This window comes from Ischnura elegans, chromosome 1, assembly GCF_921293095.1.
Source record: "Ischnura elegans chromosome 1, ioIscEleg1.1, whole genome shotgun sequence".
NCBI lineage: Eukaryota > Metazoa > Arthropoda > Insecta > Odonata > Coenagrionidae > Ischnura > Ischnura elegans.
In genome coordinates this window covers 140,665,971-140,684,315 of record NC_060246.1, presented here as the reverse complement: position 1 = coordinate 140,684,315, position 18,345 = coordinate 140,665,971, and the positions used below count along the sequence as shown (strand labels likewise).

At 46.0% G+C, this 18,345-nt stretch overlaps 1 protein-coding gene across 5 annotated transcripts in view; it reads right to left on the bottom strand.

The window, feature by feature from the left end:
- The window catches only part of LOC124171062 (CUGBP Elav-like family member 4), a 711,449-nt gene that overhangs the window by 211,037 nt on the left and 482,067 nt on the right, over window positions 1–18,345 (bottom strand). For 3 of the 5 annotated variants that reach the window (XM_046550214.1, XM_046550233.1, XM_046550219.1), the window contains exon 1: window positions 3,191–3,546. The exons of 1 other annotated variant lie outside the window; for it this stretch is intronic. In XM_046550214.1, the coding sequence (XP_046406170.1) occupies window positions 3,191–3,241 (51 nt within the window). In that variant the 5' untranslated portion in view covers window positions 3,242–3,546. Of the gene's footprint in view, window positions 1–1,650; window positions 2,646–3,190; window positions 3,547–18,345 lie in introns of those variants that run through there. One more of the 5 variants, XM_046550223.1, reaches the window with a different exon arrangement.

Sequence of the window (18,345 nt, the reverse complement as noted above, 5' to 3'; positions counted from 1 at the left end):
CTTTATTGCTGGAAGAGAGAAAATTACTGACTCGTTCCATGAAGCATGACCAAAATAAGAAAGAAAAAAATAATGGTAAGAACAATAAATATAAATCGCAACATAACCCAAAGAGCCATCATTAATATAAATAAGTATTGAAACGATTCCTAAGAAGAATATAGTGGTCATTTTTATTAAAAGCGACTGAAGCTTCATACCAAGAAATACGAATCCATAAAGGGGTGAATAGTAGAATTTAAGCCGGATTTAATGAACTCCTAGACGAATAGATGGCACATATCGCAGCGCATGCATAGTAACCTGGCTGGAAGATTATTCTTACACTCAGGGAACCTCCGCTATTTTCTAGATTTCTTCATCTAACGTACGAGTATTTAGCTCTTGAGTCAAGAATCCACTTGAAAATTACGAGCACACGTGTTGAACCCATCCTGAAAAATCTCCACTGACCACCAAGTAGAATGAACAAGAGAGAGGCGTAAAAATCGTATCCATCACTGAATTATACACGGCTAGCTGACTCCAGCACGGAGTGGCAAGGCACATCTGTTTCCAGCACATTACCTAGCGAGCCTTCTGGGATCCACGCGTGCCAAAAAGCTGGAGAGGGTGAACTGGCGATGAGATTGGGCTGGTGCGATATGCACAGTTTTTTTTCACCCTCTTCCTGGGATGAGGAATAGGAAAAGAAGACGATAGGCAGAAACCAGGAAGGTGGTGGTGCTATCCGTTGGTGCCGGCACCTACATCGTTGGGAAGGCACCAAAGCAAAGCACGGGGGCACCTCTCTAGGAGGGTCCTTACCACCCTGCTAGTAGCGCACGCTACAGCCGCCTACACCGCCCGCTCCCCCATATATCCCTCCCCCAGAAAGCTCATTGTGGGTCGTCCGTACAAACGCAGGCAAAGCCTGTTGCATCCGATTGGCGCTTGTGCCAAAAAGGCCTTTTTTCCCCGAGGGAAAAAGTGGGCGTGGGAGGAGAATTTTTTGGAACGGGGAAGGAATATTCGGTTCGGGAAGGCAGCTGGAGTGAGCGAAACGGAAGAAAGAAGATGGTTATGGGGAGGAAGGATGGAAAAAAAGAGAGGATATTCGAGGGGAAATTGGCCGTGCGACGTGGCCGTTAGAGCGGGAAGATGATGACACGTATCGATGATCAACAAGCTAACCATGCTGAAAAAGAATGGAGGAACGGAATGAAGGAGGAAACGAACGATGCACGAAAACTGTGTGCGAAATAAGTGATCAGAGAGAGGTGAGCTAGATGCCTAAACCAGTGAGAAAAACGAATCAAAAACATCTTAAATCTTATTACACGAATAAAATATGGAGCAAAACATATAAAGAATGAAAAATAGAAAAAAAAGTGACGGATACTATAAAACTATCACATCTAGGCCTGATATAAAAAAATCACTACGTAGCACGTTGAGAGAGAGAGAGGAATAAAATACGTAATTATCCTATGCTCTATTAATTAAAGACAGAAAGACAGCATACGAAAAATCCACTGTTGCCAAGCACACGAACACGGTAAGAAAAACTAGAAACTTATGATAAATCTCCACAGTTCAGGCGAGTTTGCCACACAGGAAGGTTCTTTTTTTCTCTATTACAACTTCACCTAGAAGCTGTCGGCTACTCACCGAAGGTCACGGAACAATCCCGTGAAGGCCGACAGTTTGAGTCCACGCTCATTAAGGCCCGTGGGAGAAGACGCGAACGATTCATACAGGCGGAACGGAATTATTTTTCTGTCGGGCACACTCTTAGGGGTGGGTGCCAGGTTAAAAGGAGAGCGAATTACTTATCGCACGAGGGAGAGAGGAGTGGCGGGAAGTGATAAGGCGTGTGGGTACTTAGTGATGGGGACCGGGTCACTGTTCCGCGGGAATCGGCGAGGGTGGGTCAAGGAGCACTTTGGGGCGGGTCGGGCTCGCGGCCCAAGGGCTATCACGACGCAAGTCCCAAATGAAGGCGGCGAGGCGTGCCCGCCCACGGAGTCACACTTGTGGAAGGCGAGGAGGACGGTCGAGTTGCAGGGTTTGGCAATAAAAGGAAGGAAGAGGAGGCACCCGACACCACGACAGACAGAAAAGAAAACTACCGGATAACACGCGTGCGAATCCTCGCACGGAACACTTCGCTTGTTTTTTTTTCTTTTCTTTCCTGGGACGGAGATGGGACGAATGGGACGTCCACAAATAAAATGAGAACTTCACTTCAGTGCGGTCCGCCTGTTGAGACCGACCGGGGAGAAATATACGAGAGCGAAAAAACCTCGGACAACCGACGGACGGGAACAACAAACTCCTCCAGTCGCAGCGGAGAGAGATATTCTTCGTTTCCACTGGAAAACGCAGGTATAATAATACAATATGGTCAGGAGGTGGCGGCTGCGTAACAGAGGGAGGTGGGTGGTTTGGGTACTCTTCGAGTCAAATGGGGGTGAGAGCGGTTGTGGGATCTGCGTAGGACGGCCCTATATTATCTCACTCCCCGACAGAGCGTGTGTCTAGTCGTCCACCACAACCGCCTCTGTCCTCTCCGTTTGACGGCGGTGTCTCGCACTCGGGTGCGGGGAAGAGATAGAGAGAGGCAGGCAGAGCCGCCGTGGATTTGGAGGGAGCCGCGCTCGAGGTGTGGGAGAGAGAGAGAGGCTGTGGGGAGTTGTGTGTGCGGGAGCGCGGCACACTAGGGGCCGGTGGAGGTGGAGGAGCGGGAGGGGGAGGGATGGAGGGAGCGGCAGCTGTGGGGGAGAGAGAGAGCGGGGAGGGTGTGGTTCCTATTGGCCGCGGAGGGAGGCGGGTGATGCCCGGGCGCGAGGGACGCGCGGAAGCGGCGAGGGCAGCCCTGCGCCGCCGCGGCCATTTAAACCCGAGGAGACGACGGCCATGTCGGGGTCGGACGAGGGAGAGAGAGAAAGAGAAAGGAGGAGAGAGAGGGAGGCGTAGCCGAGCACCTCCTCCTCTATCCGGGATCGGATGTGCGCGAAAGAGAGAGAGGAGAGAGACTCCTCAACAGGGAGGGGCTCGGAAGGGAGTCGAAAAGGGGGCGTTTTCACAGGTAGTAGCAGGAGCCGGAGTTGGCGAGGAGGTGCCCGCAGCTGCCGAGTCGCTCCGGCGCGCGGGGAGCCGTACTATCGGAGGTGGTGTTGGGGTGGTGTTGAAGTGGCGGTGAACTCACGGCGCGGTGCAGCAGGTCTCCGGAGGAGCGGGGGTCGATGGTGCACACCATGTCGATCCTCGTAGCTGTTAAACACTGGGCAGGCTGTTCCTCTCTTCTCTCCCAGTATCAGAATATAAATAAACAAAAAAGGAACACCTCCCCCTCTCACTCAAAAAATAATTTAACAAATCCTCTCCTCTTCTATCCCCGTCGGTGTTGTTCAAATGTATCCCACAGCAGCGCACACACTGTTAGGCGGTGTGTTCCGCGCGCGGTTGGTCGGGCGCGGGCTGATTCCACGTCGGGCGACTCGGGCGGTCAGCGAGAGACGTCGGCGGCGAGGGCGGCTGCGTCTTCGGAGGGGACTGGCGGCGTCGTCGGCGTCACCCGGGGGCCCCGGGGGGGAATGCGAGAGAGAGAGAGCGAGAGAGAGAGAGAGAAAAGGAGGCTTGCGCCGCGTAGGCTCAGCGGGCGGTTGTGCGGCGAGGAGAGAGAGGAGAGGGCGCCGTTGCGTAGGCCGCGGCCCAGGTGGCGTTAGCGGCGGCGGGGAGGGGCGGTTGGGACGGTGGGAGGGGGCGCTGCTGAAGGAGGGGTAAGGAATGGGTATGAGGGAGGCAGGGGGCCGGGGGCTGGTGTGAGACAGGCGGAGAGGGGGCGGCCGAGTCCCGGAAAAAGCAGCAGGCGAGGCAGGGAGAGATGTGTCCCCCCTCTTCAACAACCACACGCTGCTGCCTCTCGCTACCCCTTCCCCCATCCCCCTTATCTACGCAACGCGTGCGCTACCCTCCCCCCTCGCAAAACACATCTTCCCCTCCCCAAACCTCTGAGTCCCCCCCTTCCCGCATCCGGCACACTCTCCCTTTTTTTCGAGCCTCCCCTCCGAGTATTGCACGACCTCCCCTCCAGAACCCCTTTTCCCCTCACGTTTCCATGCCTCGACCCACTCCTGCCCCCGGCACGATCTCGCAACCCCCGTTTCACCCTCCACAACCAGCATACAAGCAGCCCCAACCCACGATCCAAGCCCTCATCCCACCCTCCGAAGCCATTTCAATCCTCCCCCCCCACTACCACATCTCCACCTCCGCTCGCTCATCATCACCCCTCCCCCATTCCACCCCTCCCGGCGACCCCCCTTCCCTCCACCTCGCCACCTCCCACCCCCCTCCCTGAGCGCCCGGGCACTCTGGGAAGAAAAAGCACGGGAGCGGGAAAAAATGTACGCAACGCACACCAATCATAGCCTTCGATATGAGAAAGGGAGATCGATCTAAAGCGAGTGGAGGGAGGGGAGGGGTTTTTTGGGGGATGGGGGAAAGGTGGAATGGGGCGGGGGTTGAAGGGCAAAAGGAACGGGGAAGAGTGTGGGGAATATGGCGGGGAGAGGGAGGTGGTTTATGGAGATGGCGTTGGAGGTGGAATGAAACGAAGGGGAAAGGGATGAGAGGGGGGGGGATTTTTTTCGGAGTTGTGTTTCTCGGTGACAAGAAGGGTGGGGTGGCGTTGTTACAGTGAGGAGGGGGTTTGGAAACTTGGATGCTGCGAGGAGGAAAGGAAGCGAGAGGAGAGTTGAAGATACACGTGGAGTGAGGGAGGTGGGTGCGTGAGGTTTACGTAGTCAGTTGGGATGTGGCAGACGAGGGTAGGTTAGTGTGTTTCATGCGATTGCATGCACATCTGCGCATATTCCGAAAGGTACGGGGTTCCAGAGCAGACTCATGTGAAAGAATACTCATCCATAGCCACGGGATTATATGTGTGTATACATCGAATGTTACACAAGTTTATCCAGATACAACAAACACATTTTTGCCTCTGTCGTAAGTACGTAGATCGATGCAGTGAATGTGTTCCACTGGTGCATTAATAAGTAAGTAACATTTAGTGGAAAACTGAATTTAATTAGCCAATAGATGATGTAAATACATGCACAAATATAATGCTCATAGACGTGTAAATTCAAATTAAAATTTTTAAAGGAGCGTTCAAGAATTACGAAAGCACATTTTTGACCACGTTAACCCCTCCTACATGTAAGTAAAAGTAAGCATTCGCCCAGCTCTGAAAATAAAAAATTGTTATCTTCCTGAACTCAGGAGTGCTTACTCAATACTTGACAGTTCCCTAAAATGCGAATCATTGCGTGCTGCTACAAAGGAGTTTCATGAAAAAAAGGCGTGGAGATAGAGAAAAAATATGCACAGATAGCTGTTAAAATGATGAGAATGAAACATATAGTAGCGCAGCCTCAACTTTAACCAGAGGTTATAAATTTATCTGAAGCATATCCGAACGGCCTAACCGTCAGCTACCAATTTCCCTGTGATTTGGAATATGCACGAATTTAAATATTATTACCAAGAAAAATCTTTTACTGGCATTCCACTCTTTTGTGCATACATTCAAGCAAATATTTATTCCAATAATTTTTAAATAAATAAAAGATCGTAGCACTTTTCCACAAAAATATTTTACTGCGTAAAACGCTTTTCGTCTCACAGAGCCATCATACAGAGGTACAAAACCAGATAAATATGTCTAACTTCCACCAAGTGAAGCCTGAAACAGTTGAACTTATTCCAATAATCCTGTCTAGATAAATAGTTTCACTAATTGTAAGCATTAAACCCTACCCTAAACATATCGGAGAGTAATGCTCTGTGCCACCATCCTCGGGAGGTATTGAGGGAAAGCCTGTGCTTTTTTATGCTTTTCGGGAGGCTTGCTCATGGACGGAGGGTGGAAAGAAGTGGAAGAATGAGGAGGTGCAGGTAGGAGGAGGGTGGTGGCGTAGGTGATGAGTGAGATGGGCCGAATTGGGGGTGGGAAGAGCCATGGAGACTCACGCAAGAGGGGTGTGAGGGAGAGCGGAGGGTCGTTGGGTGTGGGAAATGATGACTCCCCTTTCGGAAAAAAGGGTTATGGGAGGAGGAAATGGAGGGAGGGAGAGGTGGGTTGGAGTGAGGGTGACATCCGTGAAGCAACCCTTCCCTACCCTACACTGTAGGTGGGTGGGGGGGTGGAGGAGGGTATGGAGGGGGACAAAGATATTCCCCTACCTCCTCTTCCTACCCCTTCATTCCCCTCTTCAAACTTCCGTTTCTCCTTCCCACCATCACTCATTCCCTTTTGCTCCCCATTTTTATCTCTCCCCTTCCGCACACTCTCTTCCAAACACACACACACACACACACTCCCCCAACTACTCCTCGCTCTCCTCCACCAATGGCGTTCCCAACCCCCTACTCCTACTCCACACACGCATCTTCACTCCTTTTTTATGCTTTTTGCGGTCTCTCTCCTCCTCTCGTTTTTTTATGCCCCGCCATATTTCCCCCTTTATTTTCTTACCTATGTCCTCTATCCCGTACTTAGGGCATACCCTTGGTGGAGTGATTTAATGCATTAGGGGGGACGCCGGCATCTCAATATCCCGGGAAAAAATACTCCCTCCCCCACTCCCTCTTTCCCCATATCCCTCCCCTTCTTTTCCCCATTCCACTGCTCCCTCTCCTCCCCAACTCCCATTTCGTGTCTTCCTTCCCTTCATATTTTTGGCCTGATTTTTTATTCCTTTCTCCATCATAACTGTCATATCTTCCTGCCCTCAATATCCTGAAATTTCTGGCTTGGCTCTCCCATTCATCCACCTGTCCTGTAAACGGCCAAGTAATTGTTTAGGAAGCGTGCCATTGGGGACCACATATTACCTGCTTATTGAGTAGGTTCAAAGGAAGTTATCGATTTTTCGACTAACTTGATCCTCTCTTCTCGTCCCTTCAACTTTATTACATGTTATTCAATGGCTGGGTTTTAACTGCTTTTTTTCACTGCGCTGCCTTTTTCTTTTCCCATCTGAATTCATTTGCATTCGAAATAGCTAAATTCTGTATTCAATGGCACTAAAAAACCATTTCGATGTACATTTTGTATTCTTTTGAGTTATACTAGTTTAAAAATATAGTTTTAGATGCTGACAATTGAAGGCTCTCATTTTATTTCTTGAACCTCGTTACCCTCTTATCACTTTTGTTAATATTCCCTAATAAGTATTAATTAATCTTTGAAATCATAGTCCTTCATACATAGTTTGTATTTTTACCTTCTGTTAAGCTGTTTGGAGGGAAAAATATCAAATTTTCAGAGAAGCCTTAAAATAAATGATTTATACGAATATTAGCGAAAAATAATAATCCTTGATAAATTGTATTTACCTAACTAATTACCTGAAATATGAGGAATACTTCCAATCTCGAATCTCATATTTTGCTCCCTAACTCAGTTTTACTACATTCATCACATTCAAGGACTTGAACTTTTCTCTCTTCCTCTGCATGAAAACCTTGGCCTTTATCCCAATTTCATTCCCTCTTTTTAGGTTCTCCTAAACCCACCAAAACTCCCTTTGGTCCCCGAAACACCGCCTTTCTTCCTCCTTGATCCTTATGCGTCGCAAAAGCCCGCTCCTCTTCTTCCCCTCCTCCAGCCCAAGCTAGCCTTTCACCCTCATCTTCCCATTTCTGGGCGTCATCTCCGTCCCAGGTAAACTCCCAAATCATCTCTCCCCTTCCCTCCATCCTCTCCCCCACCCTCTAACCTCTTCCTGGCCAACTTATTCCCCACCCCCATTTCTCCAAACAGAAAGCTATCCCCCCCTCCTCTCTCCTTCGGACCACCTCCTCCCAAAAAACTCGGTTACCCACCCACCCTATCCGCGTCTCCACCCTCCCTTTCCCCGCACTCCGTCTCCGCGGTGTTCTTTGACCTTCGTGAGGCTGTGTCTATCCCTCACTCCCTCCCCCCCCCCCGCCCTTCTTCAGTCACTTCTTTTATTTTTATTTTCTTCCACTCCACCCGAGACCCCTCCCCCTTCTGATGCTCCTCCTCCTCCTTTTCTCCCATACTCCCTCCCCTCTGCCTGCCTCCCTCTCCGCTGTTGGTGGCACACACAGCATTGGGAGACCGCCCTGCCTCTCGGCAATTCCAAAGGCTTATTTCACCCGCTTTCAACTGTTGATTTTTCGGGAGCAGCAGTTGATTGTACGAATGCGCACGTCAGCTATTACGTACGCGCGCTCTCTCTCTCTCTCTCCGCATGTTTTTCCTCTTTTATTCTCGTTTATTCCCGGTGTTTCGATTATTCCAATTCGCTTTTCGGGCCTGAGCTTTTATCCGACGGGGCGCGCCGCGTCGCATCGCGTATGGTGATATTTCCGCGCTTGTCGGGAACACACACAGTGAATACTAATTAAAACTTCCCGTCCCCGCTTTACAACGTGCACCATTTGTTTTTGTTTAAAGGCTTCGTTAAATTGATAACATTTTATTTGCATGGTTGCATGGCAATTGTGGAAGGCACGGTTTTTTTTTGCGTGAAGCCGAGTGTCATCGGGTTCACACAGGTGCATCCCATTTTCGGACATATTCTTATAGAATTTCTGGAAAATGCAAAACAGACCTCGATTGACATCAAATTCTATCCTCTGCAACGTATTCCACTGCTTGATTCTACGGCAGATATTACAATAGAAAAGCCAAAGTTTTATCCAAAAAAAGAATATGGAAATATAAAAAGCAAAGGGTTATTGTATATCTGAATCCGACTGTCACTATAGCATTCTAGGCCTAAAATATATTTATGCCTGAAGAGCGAAGATTTTTTGTAACGACAATTGTTACGGAAAAGATAGTACACAAATGAATGGCCTTTGCAGGACATGAGGAGAGTCCTGCTTTAGCGTCCTTATTCCAAAGTTAAGTATTTTACAAAACTGCTGTAAAACATCCTTTAAGCGGAACCAAGGCCTAGAAAGAAAAATGTAGGAATTCATAAAAAAACTTCGAATGACATAATTCGGCCTCTTCAAGCCTATTACCATAGGAAATGGCACTATTTACCAACTGAATTGAGGAAAACTACCTCGCTGTCAACATCCCATTCGTATGCATGGCCTGGAAAAGCATCCAATCATTATCTCTCGAGTACTTTGCGTCGGACTTACTCCGACTGTAAACATAATGGGCACTCAGTCGCACTCAGGGCAATACCTGAGTAAAACGAAACACCTTTCCCGAAGCGCACAGCAGCGGTGGTAGAATTACGACCTTCTCACAACAAGTCCACGTACCTACGCGAGGGATCTTCGTTTACTCTCAACCCCACCCCTCTCAGCGCTATCGATTTTAAGCACCACTCCGTCTACTTGTTGGAATGCAACCCAGAGGCGCTTCACACTGACTCATAAGTATGCGAGTGGCTAGAGAATGTCATTAAAAGAAATACCTCCATTGGAAGCAACTGCTGTCAATCAAGAAGGAGGGAACCTTCCCTCGCAAACTCATCAGTAGTACTTCTTTATGATGATCTTCGAAATATAAAAAAAAAAATAACATGACTATCCAAGTTATTTCCATTGTAAATTTCACCTATTCTCAGATTTGAATCCAAAAATGATATTTATCTTGGGTAAAAAAATAAAGCCATCCTTCAAAAACTAGAGTGTTATAAATGTTTCAGAGGTAATAGTACAAAACACGCTGCACCCTTAGTCCTTTTGTCAACGAAATAAATCGGAATTCTCCAGCAGAAATATACTTGAACTGTACAAGTATGAATTTTATTTGACCAGTATAATAGTGATTTTATTGATTTTGCTATATTTCAGGCAGCTAATGCTTTAAATTTCAAAGCAATTTACTCCTAATGACATATTTATACTACGAGAGAGTAATGTCGGAGTAAATGTGAAAAAATTAGCTGATTGGGGAGTAGAGTGGAGAGCTCCATCAAAACATCAGATCTGTGACGATGATAACGAATATATTTGCTCTTATTTTGAGTTCAAATGTAGCGGCAGTATGGAAAGCGGTAGCCACCAATTTGCCCGTCACAAGACATCAATTGCGAATCCCTTTTAACTTGTCGGTCCAAAAATAGCAGAAGTTCATTCTTGCCTAACCGCTCTAATAAACTTCACCTTTCTCGAGCACGGATCCACCGCATCTAAGGCGCAGCATCGAGAAAAAAACCAATCAAACCAAAGACAAAACGTCAAACACGTCACTGCCCAGCGGTCAGGCCCGTGACTCCGAAGACGTTGCGGCAGCGAATAACGTCATGTGGATGTGCCCTATCTATCCACCACCTCATAATCATCCCTTATCTATCTCTCTCTCGTCACATCTCCTCCCACACAAACTCCACTCCACATACCCCTTTCCAGCATTGACCCCAACCCACACATACATACGTGCCCCGCACCACACACTTCCCTCCACCTAGCTTCTGGACACGTGACACTTCCACCGCGGCCGTCGGCCTCCCTCCCCCGGACGGGGCGACCGCACCGCCCGCCCTTTTGTCTATCACGCTCCCGCATTCTACCGCTCCACCAGCACAGCCTCGCCGTCCACCACATTTGACCCATACCCCTCCCTAACTCACTGTTTCCCGCGACCGCCACTCCAAACTCCTCCGGAACCAAACCCCTCCTCCTCTCTCAACCCCTCTAGAGCCGCTAAACCACCCCGAATAGTACTCTCTCCCCCTTCTCGACATAGTTCCACTCCTCAACCGTTCCCCACGCACAGATACACTTCCATTCCCCGCGTCCTCCCTACCCGCCGCCTGCTTCCCTCATTCGCCGCATGCAAAATTCATCAGGCAAACACGCAGTCCAGCCCAGTCACCGTGTTTCCACCTCTCGCGCCGCTAGAGAGGGTATGACGTTGGGTGGGTAGGGCGGACGGCAGGACTAGCAGTGGGCTGTTGGGGGGGGGGGGGGCAGAAGGGGGTCTCCGTCCACAAAACAGTCCCCCTTACCCCCGCCACCCCCGTTCGTTGGCTGTGCACTCCCAGCCCCCTCTAGTGGTGGGCTGAAAAGGGGACGCACAACCCCAATAAAGTCGGCGAATGAAAATCACTTTTAACAACATACATATGGAATACATGTATTATAGCGGTACTCGGTTGAATGGTACAGTATGTATTAAAGCAGAAAGAATTCAACTGGTCTGCAGGTGACAAAATGTTTCACCTTCAAATTACTGGGAGCTAATGAGCTTCAATTTTTGGTGGGAATAATTCATATCGCTGCTGATTTCTCACTTATTTAAATGCAATGTCATTTCTTTGAAATTAAGGGATGAATAAATAAAAAAATAATCATGTGCCTACATTCATTTAACCTACCGGTCACTAGTTAAACAGTATAAATGAGCCAAATTCAATAATGCATGGTGCACTGGTCTAAATGGGTTTAGAAAATACCACTTGAAAACTCGATTAAGTGCAAGTAGACCTAATTTTTCACCAAGGAAATTAAACGGATGTATAATTATCTTACAAACTAAAAACCATTAATTCTTGCATTTTCGATTTCTCCCGCTTAGATGATGACAGAGTCATGTATTTGCTTAAGGATTGAAATTCACGTAACGTGCAACTATGACGAAAAAATTTTCGGCCTCGGCCTGAAAGTTCAATCCCAAATAACAGCTGCGGCAAAGGTGGGTCATTGTTTCACGTAAATAAGTGGTCAGAATATCATCCATGGGATATCTGCAGATGTTGAAGCTCATCTGACTCTTCTATCGGTCGGCTGAAAGAGAAAGAACTACGCAGCCTTCTATCCTTTCCCAACAACCCCTACTACGCATCCATTCTCATTCTCCCCTATTTCCACTCCGTAACAGCTGACGACTCTTCCAATAACCTTTCTCTCACTCCGCACACTCCCCGAACCAACCCTTTTGCACGCACTCCTAGTCATGCACTACGCACCATTTACCCCCCTCTCCTCCCGACTCCCAGCCATACCGTCCTCTCCTATCCCATATGCATAAAACGTGCCTCGGGAAAATCGGAGCTACCACCCGCGCGGATTTTGTTCTCGGGACGGCCCGGAAAGAGAGAGAATGGACTCGTCCCCTGGGGGATGGTCCCCACTTTAGCACTGTCTCCCGAACACATCCTTCTCATTCAGTGGTTGTTTTTAAATTCAGGATACCTGGACATGTTCCTCTTCGGTATTCCCGCACTGCGTTAGGTTGGCGTGGAGGGGGAAGTCGGAGGCCGACTCCCAAAAAACTTCCTTTCACTCTTTTTTTTTATTTCGTTGCTGAATAAATTCTCTCGTTGCGGTGGGTACATCTTTATGTATTTTTCTTCATTAAGCGATCTCTCAACCCCACACCCCCATCTCTTCCCCTCCCTCTTCGCTGTTCCTCAACATTGGTGTGTGCCAGAGGATTCAACGCAGGAGTTCATTTTATTCGGTAACAGGACAACTTTTCAACTTCGCATGGGATTACACGAAAATGCGATTTTATGTAAGTAGCTGGAACAAGCGAGAGGAACGGAACAGGTTCGTTGAAATGCCATTCAAAACTGATTTAGCCAAGAGAAAATAAGTTTCAAGAGCGTTTCGCATTTGATTGTATAAAGGAAAAAAACGAGGGAGAGAGAGGGCAAATTAAAAGCTGACAGATAAAGTAAAGCTTTTCACATTCATCGGTTATTATAACTATCCATTAAGCAATTTAAAAATGGAGAGAATGACGGTTTTGTGAATAGTATTCATTCAATTATAGTTCTACTTCGAGCAGCATTCTGTTGAACGATAAATATATGCCTTTCCGTAATAAAGACAAAGCTATGAGGGACAGAAAAAGCTATCTTCAAAATATTGTTTTATTTACGTTGTTCACTCATCTTGAAACAACCTTATTGATGTACAAAGATGAAAGAATCGGCAACGGTAAACCTGGGTAGGATAATAGCATGTCAAGTAAAGCAACCGGATTGAGAGGCAGTAGTGTACGTAAAGGCCTCGCACGAGTTTTGAGAAACGATGGAGTCAGCAAGAAACGAATTTCGACAAATTAGGGGAAAACTAAATCGAGCACTTTTAAGCCCCGGGCAGACCTTGACTACGTCCTTATCTTGATACAATGATTTACTGATTCCCTTTGAGGGCTTAAAAACCTTCCACTTGCCTGAGCACGGGCCAATGTTCTGCTCGAGGGAAGAGTCGAATAGAGAGAGACTCTTAAGAGTTGCATGAAAATACAAGTCCGAGCTAAAAGAAAAGATTTGCTGGCGGCGTAACTCCGAACAAGCTTGTTGTTCTCCTTCTCCTCCTCCCACCCACTCCCCTACATCCCACTCCAACAATTTCTTACCCCTCTTTTCTCCAACCCCTCCCTCCCTGTATTCACCCCCTTCCACCCTTTTTTGACTATTTCTTTGCTCTCGCCGCCGAACCCACACCCCTTTCGGTCTCTTTTCAATCTCTACCCCCTTCGCCGTAGTTCGCGACCCCCCAATGCGAGAAATCCCGGGATAGCAAGATAGGTAGTAGTACAATAGGGAGCTCACTTCACTATCCATTCATTATACTTGCTCTCTGTTCACCATAAGGCTTCCCTATACGAGTTGCCAGCTGATAGACGAACAGCCTTCTACCAATGCCATGCATGTATTTCGGATTTGAAGGCTGTTTATCGTAGTGGACTGAGATAACTCTTAAGCTAAATACTTTGTTGACGGGTTACCTGGCAAAAAGTCTTTTGATAACAAGCTAATGTTTCTTATCTCCGTTCCGCCTTCTCATAAGTATTGGCATCTCACAAATTTTGGTTTCCCTGGATATTAATATTTAAAAGAATTAAAACTATATTTTTTAGGAGTAGTTGTGGAATATCCAGCGGCAAACTTTGACGATGCCAATGATAAGTGAACAATAATGAACGACAAGATGAAATATCATCTGTCGGGTCAAGATAAATGACCCTCATAGCCAAGGGATATTCGCAGTAGTGAATGATATTTCTTGACAAAAAGTGCACGACACTGGTCAATATTAAAATATCTAGTGACAATTATCTATACAAAAGGAATATTTATATTTGCTCGTTTATAGACAATGCAAGTTGTGGATGCTGCTTTCTTCATTACAAATTTCTTAAATATACCTAAGAAGGTACTACGCTTTCACTCAACTGTCTTAAACCGATTCCAATAGCCAAGTGTTAGGAAACACTCACGCTATTTCCATCACGACTTAAATTTCGTTTTGGCTTTTTTAGCCTTCTGCAAACATTGTAAATTTATAAACAAATTCAACTTTTGTTTGCGCACGATTTTAAGATATGCTTCAACCAGACTAACTATAAAAGCGTTCGCTAAAGTTTTTAGATAGGCCTAATAACATACCACTGCACCTATAGTCGCAGTGTTAGCTATTCGACCTTAATCCCGAATATTTAATTAACAAATTGTTTGCGTTGTAACTATTTTACTGCCCAAATACAGTAATGTGGGAGTCCATAAAAACACGCTGGCATTAATGGCCTCGTTTGGGGGGGGGGGAGGGGGGGGAGGGAGGCAGGCGTTCTCCCACCGCCGAGCAGGGAACGGCTTTCCCGCCGCGCTCGCTGTCTCGCACACTCATCCGGGAAGGCCAACTCATTTCGGAGCGGCCAAACCCGCGAGCGTGTGTTTGTGTTCGGTTACTTTCGGAAGCACGCACCCACGTACTGCTCCCTGACAATGGGCGGCGATATGGAATTCACAGAGGAATTTCGGGAGCTGTTCTCCGGAGCGAAATTGATTCCTCAGACCAGTAGACCCCTTCAAGTATGCGCACGGTAGCTAGATACAATCAATGACACTCTTAATGGAAATCCCTAATCCAAAGCAAGCAAGCCGATCGCCGATAGCTTCCACTGTCTATGAAACAAGGGTTGATCCAGAGATAGGCGGCAGTAATAGTTAAGTTATTTCAAGTGTCTACAATAAACCACTTTTCGACCAACTGTATTTAGCAATGGAGAAACTTATGCAAAGAGGCTACCGTTGAATATCGATCATCGAAGGCTACTTTCTCGTATCGAAATTTGACGAACATTGATTTTGATGAAAATTGAGAGTAGAACTGAGATGGTAATGAAATAAATATGAAACATATAATGTAGAAGATGGGTAAAAATAGCAAACATATGTTGCTCAAAACGAAAGTGTGTAAAATAATTACTGCCGCAGGTTACAGATAAATGGAATGTTGACAAATGGTTCAAATTCTCTTTCAGCTCAAACAAAAGTCCTTAAAATAATGCATCTCACAGCTTTGGTTTATTACTGATTTCAACTTACCGGTTAATAACTAATTTATCCAGCATCAATCATAGCATCCTCGTGATTGAAGCGGCAACACTCTCTTTCTATTTTTTTAGTTATGTATTTCATCTGCGACGGTCGAGTCGGTGACCCCTTAATGGAGACACTGTCCACAAGGGCACCTATACTCCAGTAACATTATTGTATAGTTGATAATTGTATTTACATAATCTGTAATAAAAATTATTATTATTATCAATATTATTATTATCATTATTATTAACTAGGAATAAAAATAAAATCCATCATTTACTACCGTTTGACAACAACCATTGGCAATGGAGCCCATTGATTAATATTATTTATCGAACCAATGAGTCTGAAATCATCAATCGAAGAAGCTGACGAAGGCAACAGCCGGCCTCGTCACCCGCTGAGCTCGAGTCACTCCCTTGAGTTCGATTGCTGTTCCCGAACACCCTCCCCCCATCCCACTACTCCACCTCCGCCCCCTTGTCACTCGAGGGGTTGGTTCCCCTGTCTCCCGCGTCCACTCCCCATCCCACAACCCGCCACTCTTTTTATCCGTTACGTACCGCTAAACAGCGCTACACTTCGTAGCGGCAGGACAGGTAAACAGGAGGCGGAGGTGACGTAGGTACCGCCCCCCACCGCTTCGGCAGCTGTTCCGGCCGTCTTGCGATTAAAAGTCCCTGGGACATGGACGTAAGTTTCGACCTTCAGGATTACGAGGACTGTCACTGGCAACAATACTCCCGAATGTGCGAAGGGGTGAAGAATCCGAGTTTTATGCCGAGAGCTGTTTCGTGTGCTGAGAGTTTTCTTATTTCATCGCGCTTTTTTTCACGATCACCATTTGAATATTTACCCATTTTTTGTGGAATAAATTCAATTTGCATGTTTTTACCTAGTTTTTGTGGTAACAAAGAGGATCTGCCTGTTCCTCGGTCAATATAATTGGATTACTGTCCATTCCAATTTGGAAAATTAAAAATAGAATTCTATTTTAAGAATAACGGTTGATAATGAAAAGAAATGTGACTTCAAATTCAAAATGCTACGCCGAAGAGGATGCATATAGACCAATATTAAATGCTTTCATTAAACAAATCAAGGTTCCACCAAAAAAAAATGATACCTAAGGTAGGCATTTTTCTTTCCAAAACGCTCTTAGGCTATTTTATTAGCCTTTATAAACATTTCCTTATTATTATGGAAATGATTATCATGAGGATATTGCAGAAGTGTCAATGTATGAGGGTGCACCTTGGCTTCATAGTGCTTGTCAAGGAAAATATAAACCTTCGGGGAAAAAATGCGCATTCTGAAAATGAAGCAAGAATACATAAAATACCTCATATAGTACGCGGAATAAGTCGCCGTTAACGTTGTGACTTACGTATTCACACTCGAGAAACTGTTTCAATAACAATTCGGCCCTGATGAGACATGTCATTTCATTAATATTTATTTTCAATTCACCTCAAGTGCCCAAGTATAAGCCTAATTTCAGAATTGTACTTAAGCAGGAAGGGAGCTTCAGCAATGGAATTGACCTATGCATTTACATGCTGAGGAAAACAAAAATTAAGACTTTTCATGCCTTCAAATCACCATCACACATATCTTATGATTTCAATCACCAGGAAAACATACTTCACATATCCACTATTTGGATATTCTCAAATGATTACGGAATTGAATGAAGTAAATAATTATAGTACAAGTAACTATTATATTTGCTTTCTTATTCAGTGAAAACATTCGACTGTACCGGTAGATTTTAAATAGTCACGTTAATTGTCAGTTTGATATCTTTCCTCTAAAATATAAGACGAAAAGTACCTACTAGCTTCTAAACTGCTGCTAAACTGCTTATCTCATATGCTTGAGGAACGGAATGCAGGCGTGGAATCCCAAACTCCACTTCAAAGCGGAAACAAAAGGGCTCGTACCCATGCAGTCGAACTCTCATTACAAATTTACTGGTAAACACGATTAACTGGGGTTTGGTCGAACGGTATCGCCAGGGAAGCATTGATCGCGAACCCACCTTAACTATCTCAGGACGGCGGCACGCTAAACCTAGAAAATACCCCTGTACACCACGGAGCACGGAGATTGTAATTAAACGAGGTGGGCGCCGGTGAGAGGGTAAGCATTTACACGAGAATGACCTCTGCTGACTTACCTTCTGTGAATAACCAATGAATGACAGAAAAACTCAAGGACAGTAAACGAAAGTGGTTCCAATGAACTCATGACTTACTATTGATGACAATACGACGGCAAAAAGATGAACCATTCCATTTCTAATACTAAATAAGATTTGATACTTTCCAGGTGAATTAGGTGAGTAAACTTTTCTCGGTATTCCCACCAGGTAAAAACTCGGTAAAAAACTTTTTAACCCGGTGAGAATCCCTAGAACTGTAAACCGACCTTCTAATTAGTTTCAAGGTCTTAAATTTAGCAATGGTAGAGGAAAATGGTTCTATTGAAACCTGTGATGAACATTATGATGAGATGAAGTTATTTTGTATCTCATCTCACGTCAAAGGGTCTTATTGTTTCAATAATCACCTATTTAATATTTCACATGAAGTTTTAGCATGGGATGATGTGCTTCACAAATTTTCCATTCCCACCGATTAATGTGGGCATTAAAATATTTCCTCTACTCTCCCACAAAAATAAACCGCTACGATAGGAAGCCAATCTATGTGAAGTGAGTTGTGACTGAAAATTGCAATGGGACAATGGCACGCTGTTTGCCTACCTGAGCGTACCGATGGTACGAAAAAAAAACTGTTTGCGCGCGAGCTGGTGAGATTCTGTCACGCGATACACAGGACGAGCCCAAAAAAACGTCCAAAAAGGCAGAATCCTAGAGCCAGATTCAACAAAGCAGAAATGTTTGATAGAGGGAAGGAGGGAGGCTTTTTGCATTGATTGCTAATGGAGGCGTTCCCACCCGTGCAAACGCGGCAGAGGCCACTAGCACACTATCCGCGCACGCCACATCGACAACCGC